The sequence below is a fragment of the Ammospiza caudacuta genome, chromosome 1, assembly GCF_027887145.1.
Source record: "Ammospiza caudacuta isolate bAmmCau1 chromosome 1, bAmmCau1.pri, whole genome shotgun sequence".
Taxonomy (NCBI): domain Eukaryota; kingdom Metazoa; phylum Chordata; class Aves; order Passeriformes; family Passerellidae; genus Ammospiza; species Ammospiza caudacuta.
Genome location: NC_080593.1, coordinates 50,916,171 through 50,942,263, shown reverse-complemented (window position 1 = coordinate 50,942,263; position 26,093 = coordinate 50,916,171). Strand labels below are relative to the sequence as shown.

The following is a 26,093-nucleotide window of genomic DNA, read 5'->3' as shown; positions in this document are numbered from 1 at the left end:
GGAGATCATGAAGAAACATTAATAAATTGGCCGTTGGTATTTGCTAGATAATGCCAACATTTATTAATTTTTTGTGGTAGGAGCAGTGGGTTTGATTTTCTACAGTTTATGCCTCTGGAATAGAGGCAGAGGTATGAGCAAATCCTTGTAAAAAGCACTATATTTAATTTAGAAGAAAAAATTGCAATGTTTCTCCTATTTGCTGGGAGGGAACTATGTACAATGAAGATAAAACTGTAAACAGAATTTTTGTATAATAGTATTAAGTTACAAAAGAGGGCTGCTATGCAAACTTCCTTTCAAAAACTCTGGAGCCTAGAGCTTTCTGTATCTTCTAAGCAGGAGCATAATGAAAGTGTTGCAGGTGCTGATTTGAAAGTATTGCCAAATGAGCAACATAAAAGCTGGTTTTGTGTACCACAAGTTAAGTGATAAAGCTCAGTCACCTCTTCTCCCATCATATACTTCAAACTCTCAGTCATGCATTGATGACCACAAAACATGCATTGAAAAAACTGTTTGGATATCTGAGACATATTTAGGCTTCACTTTGCCAGAGTATTTTAAGATGTGCACAGCTTTTATACCCTTGAGTAATCTACTAAAAACTGTTTTTTAAATATTCTTGTTGATTCAGAACCCAGGCTGGTAAGCTTGTTTCAAGCATTTAAAATATCAAAACAATGTTACATTTGATTTTAGCTGTTGGTCAGGCAATGTCAATTTCGTTTTAGTTCAATGGAGTTTTTTCTGCTTTTTCTGTACCTGCTTTTTTCTTACCAACAAAAGCCTCTGCACTGAATTCTGTTCTGTTTGCAATTTAAGTATGCTGCTTACACCAAAGTGAAAGTGTTTAAGTTGGGAACTAGGGGAAAAATCTCCGGAAATACCACTAGTCTATGTTTCTGAATCTTCCCTGAATACTTCAGTACTGTGAAATTAAAAGTTACAGATTCACTTTCCTCCCTTGTCTGGAATATCTACTTATTTTATTTTTTTACATTGTTTAGCCAGCATGAATGTGCCAAAAATAAGAACTTTCTCTGTCATGGTTTTTTAGGCATCTCGACTTGATTAGTCCAAAGATAAGACAAAATACTGATGTTTAGTTGCTCTATTCTTTTCAAATTTAGGCCTTCAAATAATTAATGTACAATAAATATAAATTGTAATGATACAAAAGGGTTTCAAATTCAGAAAGGCCTTCTCAAATAAAGTTCAACAAAGTATGACAGAATAATAGCCACAAACACGTATCTTAGAGTTTCATAAGATGGAAAGTACTGGTTAGCTCACTTATCAAAATATTAAGATGCTTAGCATATAAAAATAATGATTCAGTGCAGTATGGTATCTAGTAGATGATTATTAAAATTATAAAATGAAATTAAAGATTTATAAGTATAATGATGTTTCTAAGGTGGTTTTCTTCTTATAATTCACAAGGGAAAAAAGAAAACAATTTTCCAGAAAAAAAATTTGAGGTTTCTTTTGTAAATTGTATGTGTAGGATAAAGCAGAGTTAATTTGCTAGATTTGATTGCAATTATTGACGTTGCTTGACTCCTAATAATAGATCATATTTTGCATTAATATGTTCCTAGTTTTAAGTAAAGAAAGTTGTTTTCATTGTAGGTGCTTTTAGATGTCGGTAAATGTCTTCAGGTCTCAATGATGATGATTGTCTGGGTATGGGGGACGATGTTGTAAGGTAATTATAGCGTTGCCAGCTAAAAGGCAGATACAGCTAGATGCTGATCTGCAAATAGTTTTGGGGAGTTCAGAACAGTTAGCTAAATACTAAGTAATATCTAAGTTAACATTAAAGTTATGCTAAATAATGACCATTTTGATTAGTAATGGTCAGTAACAGATAATGAGTGACCATTGCCTGTTTCTTAGTAAAGATTGATCCAGGAGCCCTTCATGGAGGTGATTGCCATTGAGCAGGTGTCTTATGCAATTCCAGGGCCCAGATTGTGTTTTGAGAACCAACACTTTCTGATGTGATATTGACTGGAATAGAGAAAGAGGACAGTGGCAAAAGTTGTGTTTGATCTCTAGCAGCATTCTTTCTGCAAGCTGAAACAAATATCAATATTCTATTTTCCAAGTGTATGTATTTTCATGTCTAAGGCAAAATTTAACAATTTAATTTTATTTTTTTAATGAGAATAAAGAATGCGTGAAGAGGAGAAGAGAGAGGAAAGAAAAATCCTGTGTTTGAAAAGCTAAAATTTTTTCAGAAGTTGCACAAGATTGTACAAGCATCTAAACTTAGAATTTGTAAATGTCATTCAAGTGTAAACATTATTTTATCTGTTTTTATTAATTTTCAATAAGAGAACAAAAAGAAATCTTTATTAATTGACCATTATTTACCAGGTTTATGTTTCATTACATTAAAATCACTAGTTGCCAAGCCTTTTATAAAGATACGTTTGAATATTATAAAGACTCTGCAGCATTGTAGATTTATGTATTTATTGTATTTTCTGTTTCCTGCACAACAGTATTAACTGTGGAAACAAGAAAATTACCTGCTCTTTCAAAAATGTGTCCTGTACATAGAAGGTTAGAGATGCATATGAAGCTGTATTCTCATTTTTTCTCCTCTGGAGAATGTTATGTTATGTTTAACTTTCAGAGCAAAACCAGTCTAAATTAGATATCACCAACAGGCAAAATTGGAACATTTTTCCAACTACTCACCTTAAAAAAGAACTCTGAGCTTAAACATGAGGACAAAATTTAAAAAGATTGTTTTGTTTCTGTTGGGAGAACAAGGTTTTCTATCATCAAAATACCTTCAAGGACTGCGTTTTACACTAGCTTATATTACTGCTCATTGGGATAGGTAAAAAATGGATAAAAATTAAAATAAAAACATATTTTCTGAATCAAAAGTCCTCAAACAAATTATATACTTAGATAGCTTATTGAAGAAACTATCTAAAATATTATTTTTGGAGAAGCTGTGATTTTGCTTTTCCAATTTAAAATTACAATTAAATAAATACCAAAAAAGCACAGATCATGTAATTACATCTGGTGATTATATTTTATCTTTTTCTGATTGAATATTCATGGCATATACTGCTGTATATTTGAACACAGCTGAATGTTTCAAACCAAACATTGTTGGCTTTTATTCTTATAGTCAGAAGTACTAATGCAAAGATATACTGAGTTGGTGAGGGATTGGCCAGGAATAACAATTATGAGCATGCTGAAATGTGGTTCTGTCTGGCTAAAGTGAAAACAATTATAAACCTTTCCCTCTGCCTTCAGATTGAGTATTGAGGGCTTCATCTCCTAGTAGAATATGCAAGAAATTACAATACAGAGTATTTACTACAGCAGTGGGAACTAACAACCTGTATGCAGCCGCATAGCCTTGCATTGCTCCAGTGCTTCATGGAGATAATGATAATATTCTCTCCTTGTTTCCTTCTTTACATTTAAACTGCATTTTGAGTTACAGTCCTACATCAAAATTAATACAATATTCTGTTCTGATGTGGCAGATGTTCTGGTGTTAACTTCAGAAGAATTTTGTCCAGGTGCATCAATAGATTGTATAAGCTAGCACTCATTGGTAGTCACTGCATGGGTCAGTACCTTTGAAAGGAAGATTTGATCACACAAGGCTATCCATAGAAGAATTTGAGACTTTTGCTGCTATAGTTTTCCCTGAGGCAAAACTCAACCAGATGTTATCTTTCTGAATTCTCCATTATGTATTAAACCCTTGTACTTTTTTAGTATTCGTTAATCTAGTTCTTCCTCCATGTCTGTAATAAGCAAAACATCTGTTACTTCTTGTTCAATCAAAGTGCCTAACTCAAGAGTCCTACTTTTTAAATAATGTCATTTAAATAGAAAACCTACATAGAGAGAATGCATTTCATTAATATATTTAATCTGCATATGAAACCATCTTTTCCAGAACTCAGTAGGGAATTTGTGGTGACAGCAATATGCATTTCTTTTTTTTTTTTTCTCTCAACTTGCATACTAAAAAAAGACTAAGAAGAAAAGGAATGCAAATAAATATATGTATCAGCTCAGATGAGGAAATTAAACTGCAATGAGAAGCCATCATTGTGCATTTGGGATGTAGGTCATCCTAAACTTTCCAGCTGAAAATTCTTTTATTGTAAGGAGACATGATCTACTCTTATGAATGAGTCTCAGTTTACAGAAGGATCTCAGCAAGCAAAAATAATCCTTATATACATGAGTCTTGTAATAAAATATTGCAATTAGAAACAGGTCATGCAGCTATGCAAATGTATCCCCTATTATATATATATAAAATACATAATCTATCCCAATAATAATTTAAGTTCCTGACACAAATCATTGTGCCATTTATAAAGGAGGGTTAACACTACTGCTGCTAATACACATAAATAAAAAATCAGATAAAAACAGTGGCAGAGATAAAAGATGCTTTTAGTGTTTTGACTGGGGAGCAAAATTCTGTAAAGAAAATAGTATTTGCTGAGTAGTAATGAGCAATCCTCCTTAGCACCCATCAGTAAACTCTGCAGGAAAGAAATGTACCAGTAAGTTTTCTAAGCAAACATAAAATTGTACAATTTTTGAGACAACTTTGAGCCAGAACAGTTGGGAATATTACTGTCATACTGCAAAGCTCCATGAGGATGGGTAATACCTTTGGCTAAGTAAACAGCCTTAATTAATGATTATTTTGTATCAATACACTGAAGAGTTCATAAAGCAGAAACAGTGTCATCTTTCAGGGACTGACAGGAATGATGCTAACTTGTAGGGGCAGATATTTTTAATACATCAAAACAACAGTGCTCCTCCAAACATGCCTCTAGCAAGCAGCTTACAGACAGCAGTGTGTCCCCTTGCTAAATCTTGCTAAATGCTGTGCACACAGAGAGAATGCATGAAATCACTTTTGCTCTTAACCTGCAGCTCTCCTCGTGCTCTCATTTCCTGATTTGCTCAGGAGAACCACCTGCTCTGCTCATCCACCTTCCCTCCACCTGCTTTTTGCCTTGAGTCATTGGAGTGTTCAGTTTCTCAGCGTGCTGCTGGTGAGCTTGGGGGGTATTCCCTTCGCTGCACATGGGGACTGCACAGTACAAACACAAAATACAGAAGTACAGATTAAAATAACTGAAGTATTTTGCATCTCATGCCATATTTAAAAACTTTTCTCATTAGTACTTTCAGTTCATTCTTTTATGAAGGAGTATCCTCAAGAGGTGAGGATGGTGAGCTTAGCCTTATTATATGAAATACAGTGAATTTCCAACTTCATAGCGCAGTCATCTGTCTCTAGCTCCATCAGTTGTCATGGTGGGTACTCGCACTCCCACTCCTCAACAGGGCAAGGGGAGCAAATAGGACTGAGAAGTTCATGGAGTGAGATAAAGACAGGGAGATCATGTACCAATTACAGTCGCAAGCAAAACAGACTCAGCTTGTGAAAATTAATTTAATTCGTTGCCAATTAAAATAGATCTAGGTACCTTTCCATGCTTTAGATGTACCTCCGTTTGTGATGAGCAGCTCTTGCCACTGCTTTTGTGCCCCATGTTTTAATAGCCAACTCTTAATTTTTCTCCAGCAGTCTCTACTCATTGTTATTCAGTTCAAGGTAATACTGAATACCTCGATAAAAATATAAAATAGATTTTTTTTAATATTAGGTCATCTCAGGTTGGAAAATTGGGGTTTTAAGTATGTTCTGATAAGCTTCAGTTGTAGTAGCACATGCTGTAACAAATTTGGTTTTGAAGTCTATAAATAATTGTGTATTTTTCTTTCTTAGTTTATTATCAGTAAAAAATAATTTTATCTCGGTTATAATTATGTTTTTCAGTTTCTTCTTTTTCAGGAGTAATGAAAATATAGAAAGAGCTTAAAAACAAAGAAAAATTCCATCATATTTGGTATATTAGGTCTTCTTACTTTAGATTGAATAAGCTTACAAGCTTCAGTAGTAACATTTCTTACTATACATTTTTAAGAGGCTTCTGCCACTTTTATTCATACTAATAAATTTTCTGAGAATATTATGAGAAGAGCCCCCTATTTTATTTCACAACTTGATTACATATTTTAAACAAAGATGCAAAAAACACTAAGAGAAAAAATATTCATCCAATGTTTAGGTATATCTCTTTGCTGTGACTGTTGTTTGTTTGAAGAAGGTAACATTCTTTTGGATATTTTGAGAAGTTATGTTGCATTATACTTCTGCTGACATTTTGTTTTCCACCTAATTTTAGAAGCAGCTTATTACATTGCATTGTGCTTTATTTTGGCAAATGACATTTTGCGAAGGTGACTTCATCTAGGTGGAGAAAATAGTGCTTGTCAGAGGTGCCAAACCTTGCAGTTTGCTTTTACTCCAGCATTTGCTACTCACTTGCTGACCCAGCATAACCTGTCTGCAGGTTACTAGTTAAATGAGTAGAACAAACCAGCACCCTTTGTCAGTTCTTAATGTGCCAAGCAAACTGGCTTTCTGCCAGCTGCTTGAGACAACATGACAAATATATAAGTTCTGTGGGTTTTAAAAGATCTGAGTGAATGAGCAATTCCATCTGCTTCATTGCTGCCTGTATTTGGAGGACAGTGCTCCCATAAGATTGTGGGGTTTTCAGACATTTGCTGGTTTTGAAGTTCCTCTGTGATAATGTCTTCCTCTCCTCTGAGCCCTACATCCCAATTAGCTGTGAATTCACCACCTACGTGAGCCTTTTCCCCTCCTATTTTTACTTTCCCTTTTCTTGGAAATATCTATAACAATATCTGCCTAACATGAGCATAATGTGCCCTTTGGCACTCTTACTCACTATAGTTAAATGGACGGATCGATATATTTTCCTTCTGAGCTTAATCATGGAAACAATTAAGACATATTCTTTATTAGTAAAATGCAGAATATGGCCTTTTGATAGGAAAGGTGAGTGATAACATCTGTAGTTAGATAATGTTATGCCTGTGAGCCTGGACACTTCAGTAGTTCCAAGACTTGTATTTATATTATAATGTGGATTTCTTTGTAATTGTCACTTTAATAACAATACCTCATTATCCTACTAAAATTATTTCATTTCTGCAGTAACCTTTATGAAACCTTATATAATGAGCCTGTGAAAGAGACACACAGAGCACTTAGAGATAGTTAATATTGGAGTAAGTAAAATGTTGCAATGTTTTTTTGTTCTTAATAGGCTCTGGTCTCAATGATGGGCAGTGGCATGAAGTTCGGTTCCTGGCTAAGGAAAACTTTGCTGTCCTCACCATTGATGGCGATGAAGCTTCAGCTGTTCGAACCAACAGCCCTCTACAGGTCAAGACAGGAGAAAAATATTTCTTTGGAGGTAAAAAAATATCAAATGCATGCCTAAAGTGCTGTTGTCTTTTAATGTATATAACAGGTGAAATGGAGTTCAGGATGTAATTCATTTATGTGTATCTTATTATGGGGTAAAAGCCCGTAAATTTAATTTGACTGTCAATCTAACTTGGAATGATTTCTTAAATCTCTGAATATTTCAGAGAAAGGGGACTCGATAATTTAAACAAAAGGCACAAAGTGGAGAAATAAAATTTTTAAGTTTGAAATCCTGAAGAGAAAAAAAAAGAAATCAATTGTTCCGGACAGGCCCTGATTTTTTTGCTGGCTTTTAAGCTCTATCATGATTGTGGATAGTTGAGAAGCTCTCATAGGTTGAAGCCTTAGACTGTTCAGTATTTTTGTTTGTTGACAGTCCATACATTAAAAAAGAAGTGCCTTTGATATTTATTGTGCCTTTGGTATTTATTGTGCTTGGTCTTTTATGTTAGCATTATGAAAATCAAAAAAGGCCATCAGAACTCTTGGATTTTTAAAACTTTACATTTCTATATTAAAAAGTGTCTTTTTGTGTTAAAAATATTTTTGATCAAAAAAACCAGCAGGTTGCACTTTTGGAGTGTGCCACACATTTCAAAATTCGTGGAACACAAATTCTTCAGACAAAGAGCATAAATTTTAAAAGCAGAATTTATCAGTGTTAAGAATTGATTTCTTTAAAACTTACAAGGTACACGTCTAATAAAAATAAAATATAAATGTGATACTATAAATAGTCATAATATTACCCAAGGAATGGAAAATTTAGTGTTACATGAAGTACTTTAAATAGAAAGGGAAAACAGTAATTTCAAGGTTGTTTCTATTTCATTGTTATCAAATTAAAGGTCTGTCACAAGGGTTAAACTTCCTGTTGCTGTAACATGCCTATTTTCCAATATCCATAATTCAGCTAATGCTGTATTTTTAGCCTATTGCCTCAAGTAAGAGTTCTAGTATAGCCAGTTTCCACATGCTAAAGTGTGAAAATTAGTTTGTTGTCAAAACATAGTATGTTCAATTTGTCAGAACAATCTGTGACATTCTAATTAAATAAAGCTATTAAGCACACATAGGAGACAATGAGAAGAAATGCTGCACAAAATACATCGTGTTAAATGCCGTTAATTTTCATAGCTAAAATCACCAGACCACTATTACATTTCTGAAGAGATTGACTGATTTCTTCTGAAATGTCTTTTACCTCTGTTTCTCTGTCTTTGAGGGACAGATTGACAAGAGTCTCCAGGTAGCTTTTGTACCCTTTCTTGGTCAAAAGTCAGGTTGATTTGTTGTCATTTCAGTTGACTATGAAATTTGCTTGATTTGTCGTTGCTGACCTGTACTTTATAATTCCACCATTCTTCCATAAAAAACAAGCGTGCATGCAGATATTGTTCCAGTGGGATATGGAAGTCAATCATGAAATCCCTGAAGTCTCATTCCCACATCTGTTCATGCAAATACATGGTCCTGTTACACAAACTATGGGGTGTTTGTTTTTCCTTAGTATCTTTTGTCCTCTGAAAGGTCTTCTAAAGTTATGTCAAAAGAACAGTGGTGTCCTAACCTTCAATAAACTCAAGTTTATTTCAAAATCTGCATTTTCAACACTTTCCTCACTCACATAAACTCAGAAGCTGTGAATCTGAGGAAGCTTAACTTATAGAACCCATTTATAATATTATGTTCCCGCATGAATATTTCTATATAAATGTATGTTATTTATTTATGTATATATAAATAATATATTAAAGACTGCAACTTAGAGTCTTTTGGATGCATGTTATAAACCTAATGTTTATATTCATGACCTGCATCTCATAAGGCAAAGGTATTTTTGTTCTGTCCCCTCCAAATGTACATGTGCCTCCTCACTTGTCTTTAGAAGCACTCCAAGTCATGGCTTTAAACAAATAACATTTGCAAGAGGATGTAGAGAAGGAGAATAATGGGGAGCCACAAAAATTTGGGCCAGGTGTTAATCAAAGATATTTTCATTAATTTCCTTCAGAATAAGTAAGGATAAGAAAGCATCAAGCACTTCTTTGCTGCAAATACACATGGTTGTTTAGTAAGTGATAGGTTCTTGAATTCCAAGGGCAATAGCCATCTGCACAATGCTAGATGGCTAGCAGAAATAATTATCAGTTCTTTGGTGATGTTTTCATTGTGAAATTAAATCTATATTTCTTTGCTAAAGAATTTAATATTATAATTACAGATATTTACACTGTTAAACCTTTGTGTTATGAAATACAAACATATATAACATATGCAAAATATAAATTATGATATTTAAAGATAACATTATGATATTCTTGCAATCCCACTTCTATATTTCTTGACCTTTCAAAATACTGAGAAAATTCAGTCCATTGAATTTGTGTTTGGAGAGGTTGTACAGCATTTCTAGCATGCTCTGAGTACTCTTTGATGGCTTACTTCATCTTTGAAGGAGCTACTATATGTTTGCAAGGGTTTTGTTCTCCAAACTTTCCCTGTTTCCAAAATATGTGAGCCTCTTTATTTTCCTGTTTCCTGGTGTCAATACAACAAATGTATACTATAGGCAATGCTATTGTCTTCGCTGAAGAAAAGATTTAGAAGTTGCATTTCAGCACTGCAGTACAATATTTTCTCAAAAATGCTTGTCAATGACCACCACAGCCAAAATTTTACAACACATGCAGTGACATTTGAGTAGAGGAGATGTGGAAATCAGAGTATTTTGTGACTTCTGCTTGTAGAACTAACTTTTCTAGTTTTGAAAAACTAGAAAAGTACTTAGTACATTTACTAGTAAGTAAATTATAAGAGTATTATTAATTTCTCTGTCAGAGAATATTATGTTCAGTACTGCTAAAATCTTTTTTTCCCCTTGCTTTGTGCCTCTCCAGTGCCATCTCCCAGGAATACTGAGATCCTCCCAAAGGACAGTAGTGATGTTTTATTCAAGCCTAAAGAGTAAGGGGAAGCTGTGTAAGATGAGGCATTTCTGTAGATTGTGGGAGGGTGGGTCCTAATTGCCTATTACCCTTCTGTATAACTTATTTTCTGCCCACTGGTTTTATTTTCCTTCTATTTCTTCTTTTGAATTTGTGTTTTTGGAAAGAAGTGAACTTTCCTTCCTTACTAAGCTCTAGAGAATGATGTTTCTTTGTTGTTTCCAATTATCTGCCTAAAACAAAGAAATAGAACAGAGGAAGTGAATCACAGAGTGAAAATGAGTCCATTAACCTCATTTGCACAGTTGGAGATAAAGGGCTTTTGTGAAGCATCCTAAGCTTTCACCAAACCACCTAATAGCTTCCTGATGTCCATAGGAAATATTTGATTAGAGACATGATTTTAACTTGTTTCTATGGCATTTCTTTTTAATTATGTCTACTTTTCCTCTTCTTTTCACTGGCTCAAGGATGGGAGAGTTTTTAGTATGAGGGCTAAATTTTCTTTGAGATCAAAGGTATGCTGTGAGCATCAGTCAATCCACTCTGTGCTGCTTTTTCTGACAAGCTAAGATGAAGGGAATATGCAGTAAGTTTCCTATGGGACACCAGTCCAAGGTGTATAGAAAATCCTCCCCTTCTCTGCAAAACACATGAAGTCTTGTTCCTCGAGTAGAACTTGTTTTGAAAAGTTGTGTTGGTCTAGAAGTCCATAAAATCAGAGGTGATAGAAGGAAGACGGAATTTTAGGAGACAAATTACCTTCCTATGGTTCACATTTCCTGGACTCTTCTGCGAACGTTCTCTTCTTAAAGATCTTTGTGTGGTGTGTCTAAATTTTTCATTGTTAGCCTTTGTTATAACTGTGTGGATCTTTTTCATTAACAGCCATTACAGTCACAGCCACAGTTCCTAGGTAGTGTCACTGGCATTTGAAAAGCATCTGAAGTATCATAATTACAATTATTAACAGATAGGAAGGGGTCACTTTGTTGGTTTTCTTTCTTTTTTGGGTGGGGGGGACATGTTTCTCTAGCTCAAATTCAAATTTGTTCAGCAAAACCAAAGTTGAGTTTTTAGGTGTCACAACAAATAAATGAGATTCAGCTAATGACAATTCATGTTATCTGTTACCTAAAAAATAAAAAAGTTCCAGCTGACTTCATTCCTGCACTACTGAAAGTTCTCGCATATAAATAAGAAACAATATTTGGTTGAATTTGTATTTTTGCCGATCTTTTATACAGATTTTTTTGTATGTCAGGGCTTCAGTTTGGCTGCCCATTTGTTGTTTGTGGTTGTTTGGCTTTTCTTTTGCTTGTATGACCACAAGACAGGATGCTCAAATTTGTATTTCTTGTGGAAAGAGTCTTGGAGTGTGTTTTGAAATCTTTCTTCTTATGATCATAACGCTACTGTAAACTCAAATACAAGTCCATTAGGAGAACACAGAGGAAATTCCAAGTAACTCAGGGTATAATGTGATTTTTGTGTGTCTTCAACATTCATCTTCAGGTATTCTCCCAAGTCAGACCTACAAAATAATGGTAAACACATGAAATGGAAATAAAAAACTTGGAATAGGTTGTATATTTTAACAGCCCTCATACCTTGGATTGTTAAATCTGGAATGTTTATAAGTCAATACACGAGCAAAGAATGCACATATGCAAAATTTATAAACATGAGCAAAGAAAGGAAGTGCTTGTAGCAAGTAAAATAAAAATTAGATGGCAGGCAATTATAAACCTCTCTCTGGTATTTAGTACATGATTGAAATTCTTTATTATTTCATCATCTCACTTGTACTGTGAATGAGGAAACACAACTGAGTTCACATTCCCTTTATACAACTGACAGAAATGGAGTCGATCATCATTTCCCATTGAGATTTATGCTTTTTTCATTATTTTAAATTTTTGTCTATTTCATTCAGATAATTTGAAGGTTAGAAAAATGAGACCAAGTAAAATAATAGTGACTTTCTGTGATTAATTTTTCAGTAATGTCAGTGATGTCAATATGCCAATCCACCAACAGATTTTATACAACAGTACAAGCAGAAATACTGGAGATAGATTGATGTCCTGAAGAAAAACAGGTGCAGGCAGAAAGCTGGTACAATGTGTAAGCAAATAAAAGATGAAATGCATGGTAATGGCAGTTTAGCAATGTATGTATGGGGGCATGAGTCTTGCTGGAATAACTTCAGCTTTTGAGTAAAAGTCTATTAAATATGAGAAATGTCTATCCACTGAAATATAAATGGATGAAGTCTTGAAAAGTGCTCTCCTTGTTACAACATAAATCTCCTGTTAAGCTGAAGATTTTAGCTGCAGAATATATATCTAGAAGTTTCTCAAAAAATGAAGCAGAGGAACTTTTACTCATTCTCTTTTACTTCATTTTCTTTGAAGCACTAAAGCAAATGTTTGTGTGCAGCAGAAAAGAGAACATCAAAATTTTCAATACATTTTCTTTACTCTTACTGTCATTTAAAACTAAGAAGGGACAAAGAATGAGAAAGAATATATACCATAGAAAGTAAACCTGCGTGGACAGGGGAATGACTAAATTGACTTTATGGAGCTCTATTGTCTCTAACTCTGTGAATATATTATTTATTTCCTTTTTCAGTAACTGTAGTCATTATACTGTTCCCTGAGTCTTAGTATGAAGCAAATAGTTCCAGTCTCTAAATATATTCCAGAAAATTAAAATAAAAATAGGGTAAATTCCCTATCTAATACAGATCTTTACTCCAAACAGAATGGAAAATGCTTGTAAAAATTATCCACACTTCTTCTAAAGGAAACACTTTTGGAGAAGGAAATTTCTGTCAAAGACCCAGAGGAAAGGTATTGGAGGCACACTCAAAAGTGAAAATTATAGCTGTATTCTATCTGGCCCTCCTTTACTAGCTTTATTAGGTCAAGCAACAAGGTTTTTGGTACCAGTAAGTGAAAAAATACTGGTAGAAGGGGAAAGGCAGGCATTTCAAGAAGCAGTGAAATTTGGTAGGAATGTTAACCAGTACTAATCACTAGTCAGTAGTGATTAGAGCTCTATGGTTTTAGAACACTTAAAACAGTGTAGTCTGTTCATGGCATTAGGAATCACAAGTATGTCTGTATGTGTGTCTTGAATTGTGATGTGAAAAATAAACACATATGCTGTGGGGGGATAGAATGTAAGAAAATAAAGATAGTGCAAAAGGCAGTCTCACCCCTGAGGAGTTGCAGCTGGGCCAGTTATCAAAGATTAGGAACAGACCTGCCCTTATCAGGCCACAGCTGTGTCCAATGAGGATGAGTGCTATAAAAGAGTGGGTTAGCTGGTAGAAAAGAGAGTTGGACTTTGTTGGCTGTGCTGTGAGGAAGAAGAAGTCAGTGCTGTAAGGAGATGCCCATGAGAAGCCATCGAGAAGGTATGGGAGCTTTGCAATAAGATGACAGCAATATGCTTTTCTGTTGTGTGAAAATAATTATACTTCTAAGTAGTGGAGAATGCTAATTAATGCTGGAATGACACTTCTGCCAACTTTAACTGTTTCTCAATGGTATCCTGGCTAGGTTTATGCACGTGTGTATTGTCCACAGCCACAATTCAATGAACCTACACAGGTAAAAATAATAGAAACAAGAAAAGGTAAATTCTTGGTGTCATCAATGAGCCATACTGTTTTCAGAGGCTTTCCTTTTTTTGGGGAGTTACTTACTGGTGCTCCTCAGTGGATTTTCCATAGCAAAATCTGTGACATTTCTCTTTAAAATCATAGGATCATAGAGTCACAGAATGGCTTGGATTGGAAGGAAAGGTCAATGTAGTTCTGACCCCTCTGTCTTGGGCAGTGGCATGTTCCAATATATCAGATTGCTGAAAGCCCCATCCAACCTGGCCTGAAGCACTTCTAGGGACAGGGCATCAACAGCTTTTCTGGGCAACCTGTTATAGTGTCTCACCACCCTCGCAGTAAGGAAATTCTTCCTAATATCTGATCTAAACCTCCTCTCTTTCAGTTTGAAGCCATTTCTCCCCTTTCTTCTAAAGGACCCCTTTTCATATTCCTTGTAGCCTCCCTTCAGGTATTATAAAGCCAAAATTAGTTCACCTGTAAACCTCCTATTTCTAGGCTGAAAAATCCAGTGCTCTCAGCCTTTCCTCCCACAGGAGGTGATCAATCCCTATGATCACCTTGGTGACCTCCCTTTTTTCTCCCACATTTCTAAGCATAAGACAAGTTTTAAGTCACATTTCAATGTTTTAAGTATGTAAATGAGCACCTATTAATATTGTAAACAACCTTAGGCGAAAAGCTGCCTTAATGCCATTGATTCTGGTGATATTCTGACAACTGACTCACTTTTCAGAGAAATCTACTTATCTAGGTGATTGTGAACATTAATAACTTTTGAAATCTGATTTAATGAGTCATAAATGCATAACAGGAGAAATAAAACCAGATATTACCAAATGTAGTGTTTCTGAAAGTGGGAGACAGAAGAAAAATATGTTATTTAGCAAAAGGCCTGCCTGACTCATATGGTCTGAGGGGAGAATGGTTCTCTCTGCTGATTGTAAATTCTGTCACATATATGAAATCTGATTGGAGCTCCAATTATAATTACTATCTGCTGCTTCTACTATATAAGCAAGCTGCAGGTAGCCTTTTGTGTCTAGGGCTGCCAATTAAATCCTTGCATGCCTGCAGTCCCAGGTTGTTATCACCTTCTACTGAAGACAACAAATCTCATCATATAAAAGTGGCAGTCTACAGCTCTAACGAGAACACTTATTAGTGATGCTTTTGTAAATCATGAAGCAGATTTTGAAGGGTTATATCTTCCAAAGAAAAAACTTTATTGAATCTCACAGTCAGTGGTGTAGAGCTGATTTATCTGCATAAATTGGCAAAATGGAACTGTGAAGCTGAAAGAAAAGGCTTCAAGACTTTTTTTTTTCCCCACTTACCACCTAAACACTGAACTTACCTGTATAGTACTTTGCAGCAGGAAGTACCACGTTAGAGATGCACAATTCTCCAGTGTGGATTGCTGCTGGAAACTGGCTTACTTCCTAGTTTGCATTAAATTACCTTATAAGTGTCAAAGTATGTCTGCTTTGAGTTTAATTTGGGGTACAGAAGGCTTGATAATGCAGTACTGAATATTTAATATTGGTGATATCTTTAGGGGGAGGTTGGTGGCTAACCAGCAAATTGCTAGACTATTTTGTGTTATTAAGTCCTGTCAAAGACATTACCATTCAGTTTATTCACTGAATGGCCACAATCATTTGACCCTTTTTTGCGGGGGGGGGCGGGGGAAATTAGGTTTTTCCCTTAAGTGAGAGCAATTTCTCTGAGATAGAATTAGTATAAATAGTAGCCATGAAGCTGTTAAAAACATCCTGTGTTTATGAATGAATAAAAGAAATATGAGACTTTTGAGAAATGATGGTTATTGTCAAGGTTATATTGCAAACTGGAGGAAGGAGAATCTAAATTTGTTTCCATGGCAATAAAGAATACCCTTAGTCTCTTTGAGTTCATTGCCTATCATACAAAATGCATGCATAACTCTACTGAGAGTCCTGAGAAGTGATTTTACAGCCTTTCTGACTCTGGAGTGAGACCTGCATGCTTATCATTTGATCTAGTCCAACAAATCCAAGTGAGATTAGAGGCTGTGGCTAGTAATATACAATGACTGAAAATCCTTTGGTAAGCAACTTCTATTTATCAATAAAAACACATCAAATAGTGGTGCTGTGTGTAACAGTGTGCATGATATTTTTGTATTTGTGTAGGAAGTATTTTGCATTATTCTCTAACAGCAAAAATACTCTCTAGAGGGCACTAAGGATATTTCCTTGTGAATCTTTTTTTTCCAAGTAGATGATGAAAAAAGAAGCAAGCTCTAGAGGTGCTTGAAAATGCTTCATCTACTCTTCATACCTAAGTTTTATTGTTCTTACTGACCAAACTTCCCAAAACTCTTTCCATGCTTACTTGACATTTTTAGTCAGCTTTTTGAAAACTAATTTTTATATTTGGTTCTGTAAGTTTGGATATTTCTGTGGAGCTTCAGGGTAAATGTTTTTGGTTTTTTTTGTAATTACTTAGGTGTTTTGTGGCTTCACTTACATCATAATAAAATGGAGTAGAATTTTGGAATAGGATGTTCAGATCCCATATTCCCATAATTTTCATTCATGGGAACAGGTTGCACAGAGTCGACCCTCTTGCATTTTTTTTTTATACTCTCTTATGTATACTCATTGTCTGCAATTCATGTTCCCTATTGACCAGATAAAAGCTTTTCTTTTTTTTTTCTGATTGCACGTGCACTATTGCCTCTTTTGAAGAATTTGGCGAAGTACAGGGGAAAACACAAGTGTGAAGGAAGAGCCTTTTATTATTCAAATGTCTTAGAAATCATGGAGTGAGTAAACAGTACTCATGCTGATAATGACTCAGTTATTCTGTAAATGCTTGATGAAAAATCTTGAGATAGCACAAAGATAGAATACTGCATATCTTGGTGCATGTTGAAGAAAGGTCACTGGGGAATTATACAACTGGAATAATAAATGAAGCTTAAATCTTTCTGAGAATAGCGGGGCTCTTTTTTTTCAGTTATATATTCCTATTTCATTTTAAAAGATATTTTATTATATTTATGATCTCAACAAAAGTCAAATAGGACAGGTCTTTATAAATGCAGTGAGTGATCTTTTCAAGAATCCTACAAATATTAGCAAAAAAATTATAGTCATATCTCATGTTAGTGGCCAGAAATATAAAAATATCAAATCCACCTATCATTTGGCAAAATGGAATTCTTGTTTAGTCAAAAATTGCTTTTGATATGTGCCATCAGTCACTAGGATGGTTCTACAAAATGACACAACTGCATGTGCGTACATGTGCACTTGTTAAAAATGTGTTCAACAGAACTAATTTTATTTAGTGCTTTAGCATTTTGAAGTTTAAAAAAGATGCAAAATCCGTTGGTGGTACAGTTCATCTGCAGGAAAAAATTTCTGAATGTCGTACAAGCCCATGAAATTTGATGAGTTTTGTATTTGTCTCTGTTCCATACTTGGACCCGTAGTAGGCAAGTACTTAGGAGATTTATACCATGTGCAAGTTCTTTTTAGCTTTTCACTGATGACTTTCAGAGTTATACTCAGGCACTGTAGCTAACACTCAAAAATTTATTTGGCTAGCATGCATGCTTCATATAATTAATATTGTGGCATCTGAATGACCCAATAATTTAAAATTAATAAAGGCAGATCTTCAAAAGTCACATTTGACTGAGAAAGGAGAAAAATACTGCAACCAAGGATCTCCATGGAAATTTTGCAGTGAAATTTTGCTTAATTGGGTCAAAGAAGTTTGCCATGATTCTAATATCTTTGGAAAGTATTCATTATAACTGTGCTATTGCAAATGTATTAGCAGTTAGTGTAGATTACGTTCTATTTGAGAAAGACTCTGACTAATGAATGTATTCTCAGCACGTCATTACAGCAAGGCAGCTATCCAAGTCATTGTGTTTCTCCTTTCAGATTTGTTTTCAGAGTCAAGAACAAATGTGTGTGCACTCTGATGGAATTTCAGAACTAACTCAGTTTTTACTGAGCTGAAAAAAAAAGTAATCCTTTAAAGAGGGTGATAACAGCATTCAGAGAGCATTCTTAAGGAAATTTGTTTCATCCAATGTCTTTTTTACTCCTTGGAGTGTGACATACAGAACATTCTTCCTTACCCATAATTTTTCATGAAACTGCTCTGAAACTGGTCTCATTTTAAAAATTCACTCAATTTTCTGCCTTGCTATTTCAGGAGATGCAAGGGCAGGAAGAATTTGATTATTAGCAGTTTCAGAAACAGCCTTAGAGTTTACTGCTCTACAGATCACAATGATTGGGACTCACATTTCTAATCCTATTGATCTGCAGTTTCATTAACTTTCAACATCTCAGAAGGTTGCAAACTGTATGTAAGATGCTCTTGCTTAGTGAAATAAATAGAAGTATTTTGTTTTCATCATAAGCTTAAGACTGTTTCAAAAATACTTTGCATATAATGAAAATAACAGAGGAATTCTACAAAGTGCATGGAACATTCAAAAATGAAATTAATTAGTAATTATATTGTCATGTGTGAAGGGTTTACACTAAAAATATGTATTGGAAAGAAAAAAAATATATGCCAGATTTTTAAAAGACTTGCATGAGTGTGTCCCCTTCCCTTTTCCTGCATCCCATTGTCAGACCCACCAGAGGTGGATGCTTTAGTCTGCATGAAATTTATGATGACTTTATTATCTTAGTTTGCTGCTTCAGTCAAAGCTTTTGTTCTTCAATAGTGCACCCTGTACTCTTAAATATGTTGTGTTACAGTGAGCCAACATTTATAATTTTTTAATTATTGTATTTCATTTTCAAAATTCAAATTTCTTAAGCATGCTTCTTTAACATAGTAGAGTCACTTTGTATTTATTATCTCTGAGGGAAAATTATTATTCTTATATCAGTTAATAAGATAATAAATGTTTATTTGACTTTTCTGATAACTTACTTTCTGGCCTAATTAAAAATTGAAAGATAAATGTGAATTTCCCTCCTATGCTATTAAAAATCTACCCCAGTGGAAATAAAGCTGTAGAGATTTGGAGAGGGTCCAATGTATTGCAGTGTGTGACCCTTAGCAAGGTATTTAATATCTGCTGTTCAGTTCATCTACCTACAAAATTACATTCAAAGTACTAATTTGAGGGTGACTAATTAAAAATTTACTGTGGACAATGCAATTGACTCTATTCCCAGTACTAATGTATTACTTATCCTTGAATATTCAAGTCCTAGTTATTTATTACTACAAATAATTGTTAAAAGTTCATTTTAAGCCCTAGTGACTATATATTTACTGGAAATGGTTTGTGTTCTTTTATCGGTTTTGAAATTTTGTACAAGTAATACTGTAGAAAAAAGAAGTTCTTTGAAAGCACATGCTGTTTGAAATGTTAGTTTTCTTTGTTAGATTTATAAAAGAAATTTAATGTTATTTGTCCCATTTCAGAAAGCTTATGTGCTTTCCAAGCATCATGGATTGCAAATGACATAAACATATATACACTTATGTGCACAAACGTGTGTATATCTATGCCAATCTAGATAGATAAATATGAGTATGTGTGTAGTATAAAAACATCATAATTTGATTTCCAGATGTGTTGGAGGTGAGTTAGTTCCAAAAGAACTCAGATGTGTAAAGGACAATATGATGTGACTTGTGATTGAAACTAAAACAGAATGAACAGAATTGCTGTTATGTAATTGCAGAATATAAGTTCAGTTTGTGAAGTGAAAATAAGTTATTATTAATGATAAAATTCAGAAATAGTTCATTAATATAATGAGTAACTAAAAGAATTTTATAATCTGCTTTATGAATAATTTGCTGAATTTTTTTCTCCAAGGAAAACAGTTGTTGCATACATGTCTTCTGATAAATTACTTAGGGTTCCACTTAAATAAATTACCATCTGAGAGACTTATTACGAGGCTTCTTTAAAGGGTATTTTGTGAGTCAGTTTAGATTTATGACATAATGCAAATCAAATTTTTGGTTATTGTTATTGATACTAGTGTTATTAAAAATTAATCATCTTATGCACAAGGGATAAAGATGACAAATCCAGGAATATGCTTTGAAGATGCACTGAAATTAATATTCTTGAAAGAGTAATGTGACTGAATCTTCTTGCTTATTAGTGTGTTTTCACAAGCAGTACGGAGATTATTGAAGATTTGTATTAATAAAATATCTAACAATATAAAAAGGGTGCTGTGTTCAAGACTGAAATAATTTTAGGTAAACATAAAATAGAATGAATTTTTGTTTTACTAATAGACAATGACTATTTTAAATGAGAGAAGGCTATTTTTTTAACCTAAGTGAGTAAAATAATAGAAAATAGATACTTTATATTTCCTGACAGTTTCTTCTTTCTCTTACAGCAGTTGTATACAGAGAGACTAATAGGAATATACTTCAGTATTTCATTTGCATTATTTCACAACCATTGAAGGCAGATAAAGAAAAACAAAGCTTATATTTTTTCTAAGGGTTTTTGTGTCACGGAATTATATATTTTCATATCTCAAAATCATATTTGTAAATTGATTGATGATGGTATTAACAGCCATGAAGGACTTCAATTGTGCTGTATTTTGTATTTCAGTAATTAAACAGATTTAACCTTAGCAGTTGCCAAGAGATGCACCTTTATTTTACCATGAGGCTTCATGATATACTGGTGCTGCCAAATTTCATAGAATCATTGCCAAAATATGAGAGGTACATGATGAAGTAATATTTGGGAGAAGAAAATAAGCATGTAATACTTACAGTATCGCTTTGAATTATATGAAAACTTAGTCTTAAAATGTTCGCTCTTGCAGCATAATAGGAATTTCATTAAATTGCTTAAAGCTTACTGAAACATGCTTAGCTCTGTGATCAGAACACTGTCTAGATTGTAAAACAGAATAAATTCTGTGGAAATAAATGTTAGCTTTCTTATGTATTGTCTCACCAGGTCAGTATGAGCAAATTCTGTGTTGATAGGAATAGTATGATTGAGAGAATACAAACCACTTTCTATTGTCCTCTAACTTCATCCTAATGCCAGGATAAGACATTTTTAAAGAAGTGGTTAGAGGGCCAGGTTTTTTTGTTTTTGTTTTACTGCATACTATGTATTTGCATTTCTTTTAAATAAAGTTGTTACCTTCTGTGAGACCTGAAGACTGAAAGATAAAAATTATTTCAATTCTTAATCAGTCTGTGTTTCCATCTGTCTTGAAAGCTGAAGGAAATGTGACTCAAAATATTTTGTGATATGTGAAGGAAGTTGATCTCTGCAGATTCTTGTATAGTATTTTTGTGCACATCTGAAATATGGATGACAAAGAAGAGTACGGACATGTCACATTTGGGAGTACATAAGATAATCAAGGCTGTCAGTAGTAAGTTGTTCATAATTTCCAGTGAAATCAGAGCTGGTGTCCAGGGTACCTGGTAATGGTGCCATACCATTACTCATTTGGCAGCTGTCAGTAGTATGGTTTGAATAATGGTGAGTTAGAAGAGTCCTTTCTCAGACTCATTTTTCAAACAATTCAGACATCTTTTTCTTATTTATATTTAAGCCTGGATAGTATGTGCTTATAAACCTACATATTCTAGTGTCTTCCCCTTCATTATCTGGATTAACCTGTTTCTAGAAGCATATTAAATTAATGGAAATGCATTTTCGAGAATGTGTCTTTAACTCTTATTTTGCCTCTGCACATTATCATGCTTTTTTTACCTGGGGCTGGTTACAAGGCCCTGAATTCCTTGGTCAGAATCCTTTCTGCTGTTCTTCTTCTTACTTGCCTTCCCTCCCCGTGATTTTTGACTCCATCCTCCTCCCCTGTTTCCCAACACGCTGCTCAGTATCGCTCAATCCAGGTGGAGAGATGGATGACTTCCTTGGCAAGAGGAGAGCACGAAGCCTGAGCACAGTGCACTCTAATTTGTCTTGTGTCGGAATGTAAAGCAGGCTCTATCACCCAGCCTGCCAGGCGAGGGTGAGGGATGGTGCCTCTGATAGGTTTATCATGTTTTCTCATCTCTAAGAAAGCTAAATGAAAATATGAAGTTCTCAGGGACTGTACAGGGGTATGTGCTGATAGCATATTACTTCTGCAACTAAAACTTAGGTCCACGCTGTGGTCTCAGCATGTCTTTATTTCAAAAGGGACAAAAAAACTTTGTACTTCTAATCACAAAGAAAGCAATTTCCAGCCATGTGTCATATGTCACTATAATTTTAATTTAAAATGTAAAACATATTACTGAACTATTCATTTCTGTTTGAATGAAGGAAAAATAACTTCACTTTCAGGTAAGCATACCTATGCACACGCTGCCTCACTGGGATTTCAAATTACATTTTGCTGTATGGGTCGGAAGGGCTGATGCTTATGATGACCCAGAATTAAAAGTTCACACATTTGTCATGACAGTGAGAGAAGTCTGCATGAGAATTACATGAGAAAGTGTAACTAATTACTGCAAACAGAGTTTTGTCGCCAAAATTCCTAAATTAACTTCTCTCATCTATCTTGTTTGGGGACTTTTTCCTCATGTTTCCTGTAACACATACTTTCCATGTAATTTTAGTCCATGTTATCCTCTCTCTGCCTTCATGTAGGAATACTTTTCAATCCAGGCTGATTTTTTTTACTCCTTCTAAAAATGTGTTATAGCTCCACTTAGGGAAGATCCCTGAAAGATTTAAACTACAGTTGACCAGTTTGGCACTTGCAGGGTTCTTACTAACTTTACTGCAGTGCAAAATCATGTGGGAAGTGTATTGGAAAACAAAGGTATTGTTTAGAATCTAAATGGAGTAGTTTCTCCCAGTGTCCATTTCTATTGTACTTCCAAACAAATGGACCAAGACTGTTGAGTCATGATGGCTAATTGCACTATTTAGGGGCTGAATGACACCTGCAGTAGGGGCAGTTTCCCTAAGAAATTCTAGACAGTTCTGAAGACTTCAGAAATAATTTCTGTACTGCACAATCATTTACCACAGAGATCCTTTACCATTATGGCAAATACAACCTCAGGAAATAGAAAAAGAGAATAAGAGATTTTGCATGTAGAAAGAACATTTTCTTTATAGAAAGCAGTCTTTTGTTGAGGGGTAATCTTAATAAATGTGGGTTTCCTGTTTCCAACTCTTTTGTTTTCCTTAGTTTAGTCTGTCCCAGGAATACGCAATGATTTGGCAGAAAGAAATGCAGATGCCAACAACAGTTCAAATGTAAAGATGACACTCCCTAGAGGTGAGGCTAAAAATACATTAGGGTGGTATTTTTGAATTGAGAAGGATGCCATAGAAGGAGGAACTACATGGGCTGTGCTGTGCTTATATCATCATTTGGAATTTTGCTGTAGTTAAACTGTTTTCCTCTGCATGTTTTAGGAGTACACATTCCTTAGAATATATATTCTATACATTATTAAAATGATCAGGAAATTAGAATTAAAATTAAGGAGATGTTCCTTCTGTAAGTAATCTGTAAATGAATTGCCAAAAATTTCACAGAATGTGTCTTATTAGTTCAATATTAGAATGACAGCTGACAGTTAGTCTCTTCTTGAGTGTATACCTCTAGGTATCCATTTTCATACTTGAATTTTTACTTAGAGGAGCATTATAGAGTGTAGCACTCCAATTCCTCCCTTAATCACAGCAGCTTTTATCAGATCTGATAAAATTTGGGTTCTTGCAGCTTTCTCGTTGGAGGTAACACTAGTGGGTTATAAATTACATCATGTGAGGGGTTTTTTCAGTAAAATAAAAAAAAATTGAGAAAGAGGAAGACCTTAAAAACCTTAGCAAAACAACACATTATGTGAGTGTTTCTTTACTTTGTTTAGCTAAAATCATATTTTCACAGAGATGTGGCCTTCTTTCAGGGTGAAGGGAACCGCCTCTGTTTTCAGAGATTTATCACATTTCATCCTACCAGTTGTTCATCTGTGTCCATGGGTTTTTCATGAGGTTAAAAGTTCTTTTATAGCTTGATTGGACAGAGGGCAAAGTCATCAAAGCTAATAATTTTGGTATTGTTCCTTGATATCAATCAACTATTTGGTCAGAGGAGGCTTTTGCCAGTTTATTCTTTCCTGTATTCCACAGGCAGCTTTCCTTTGCTTTAATGTACACAGTTCATACTTAGTAGTCAGAAAAATAAGACCTGTTTTATAAATTGCAGAGAAGCTACTTTAAATTCTTCATTCTGCAGTAATAGGGCTGAGACATGCAAGTGTAGGTCCACTGAAATCCTTCATCCTGCCTGCCTGGAATCTTTGTTTGGGCACACAGTAAACAGCCATGCTTACACGGCCTTAATATTTGTGTCTCCAGTAGATGAGCAAGAGCTACGTAATAGAAAATACACATGGAATAAAGAGAGCAGTGATCTGTGGTGGAAATAAAGAATTTTCTTGGCAAAGTGAATTTGTTGTCACTTAATCTTAGTGAAAAGGTTATATGTAATTAACTGCTTTCATTTTTAGAAAGCAGCTAATTAGGTGATTCATTGAAATGCAAATACATCATTCACTGATTTCTTGCTTAATCAGCATGGAGTAAAACTAGACTGTAGCTTTTGTAAACTGAATCAGGGAAAGTTCTTCTGGCCCTGAAGAAAATGGTGATGAAATAAAAGTTTTGATATTAGTGAAGATGAGACGGTTCCTGTTCACATTATTAAATAGTGCAGGGAAGATGAATGAGCACTCAACTTTTTAACAAAATAAGGGAGAAAAACTCCAGTGCAGGATTCAATAAATCAAGTAAGAAAGTCAGGGTCCTGCAGCTGTTTAAGTACTCATCTTTTGATATGCTTTTTAAGCTTGTATTTTATTCTTTTCTCTGTTCCTAATTTTCTTTGTGAACTTATTCTTTTTCCTTTGTGCTCTGTTGAGAGCATTAGCTCATTTTTTAACTTTTCCAGTTAAATTTCTTGAGAAATATAATAAGGTATGATACAAACCAGGAAAAGACCAGATATCAGGATTTCACAAAACCCTTGCCAATGTTTTCTTTCATTCAGCATTTGGAAGTACAGTGCTCTGAAATACTAAATTAATAATTGTTTTTTTACTGAGTGGGCTCTGCAGTTTCTTGGTTTGAGTTTGATGGAACATTTTCACAACTGCTCTCCTAAAATGTTTCCTTTTCTTCTGTATCCTACACAGCTCAGAAGTTAGGGCTGTAAAAAGAGATGTGAAGTATTAGGCTCCTCAGTTAAGTCTGAATATAGTGAAGATGGCCCAAGAAACTTAAAATATATTTGATTAATAAAAGGAGCTATTCCTAAGTGTGCTACCAGCTTAACTTGGATTTGATTAATTTAAGTAGCCCTTTGCATTATGTTTAATTGATTTTATGTTCATTTTTCTTAACAAAACGTCCTGATGTTCTGACACTAGACTGTTTTAATATGGTAAAATTGTTCTTTGAAGAAAAGAAATACATTATCTAAAACTCCAGAAAGGATCAGATTCCCTGTGCTGTGACCATATGTGAAAGAGGTGCTCCCTGAGGGTAGCTAACAATAACATAAACCAAGCCTCAGGCTCTTATCATTCTGTTCCAAAGTATTTACTTCATTTGAAATCATTGAGAATATATTGTCAGTAAAGGTGCTTGTCATATCTCTCCTGGCTTAAAGGTTAGTCATGCAAAAGGGCGTTTTTAGTCATAGTTATGAAAAGATTTTTTTTTTTTTTTAGTGAAGGGGTTAATGTATTTCTATCTTCTGGTTAGACCTCAGCTGGGACCTTGGTCTAATGTTTCTTTAGCTCATGAATATTAGCCTTTCTTTTGAATAGACCCAAGACATATGGAAAATCATCTCAGCTACATGTCTCTTGTGGGAAAAACTCTAAATGTCAAGCAGTAGCGCTGAAAGCCTTTAAAATTGGATCATGTTCTGCAAAGAAACATGTTTATGAGCACAGCAGTGGTTCATTCCCAGAAGTGCCTTGCAGCCTGTATTGCTGAAATGAATGCAGATTTCTCAACCTATACTAGATCTGTTCAGCTACCAGTAACCTGTTTCTTGGATCTCAGGTCCATTTCCAAAGAAGTCCATGTCTTTTGGCACCACAA

The 26,093-nt window shown here is 34.5% G+C and overlaps 1 protein-coding gene across 1 annotated transcript in view; it reads left to right on the top strand.

Moving 5' to 3' along the window:
- CNTNAP2 (contactin associated protein 2) overlaps nucleotides 1-26,093 on the top strand; it is a 1,023,368-nt gene that overhangs the window by 555,263 nt on the left and 442,012 nt on the right. The window contains exon 9 of the mRNA XM_058800058.1: nucleotides 7,227-7,376. Within this exon, the coding sequence (XP_058656041.1) occupies nucleotides 7,227-7,376 (150 nt within the window). The remainder of the gene's footprint in view (nucleotides 1-7,226; nucleotides 7,377-26,093) is intronic.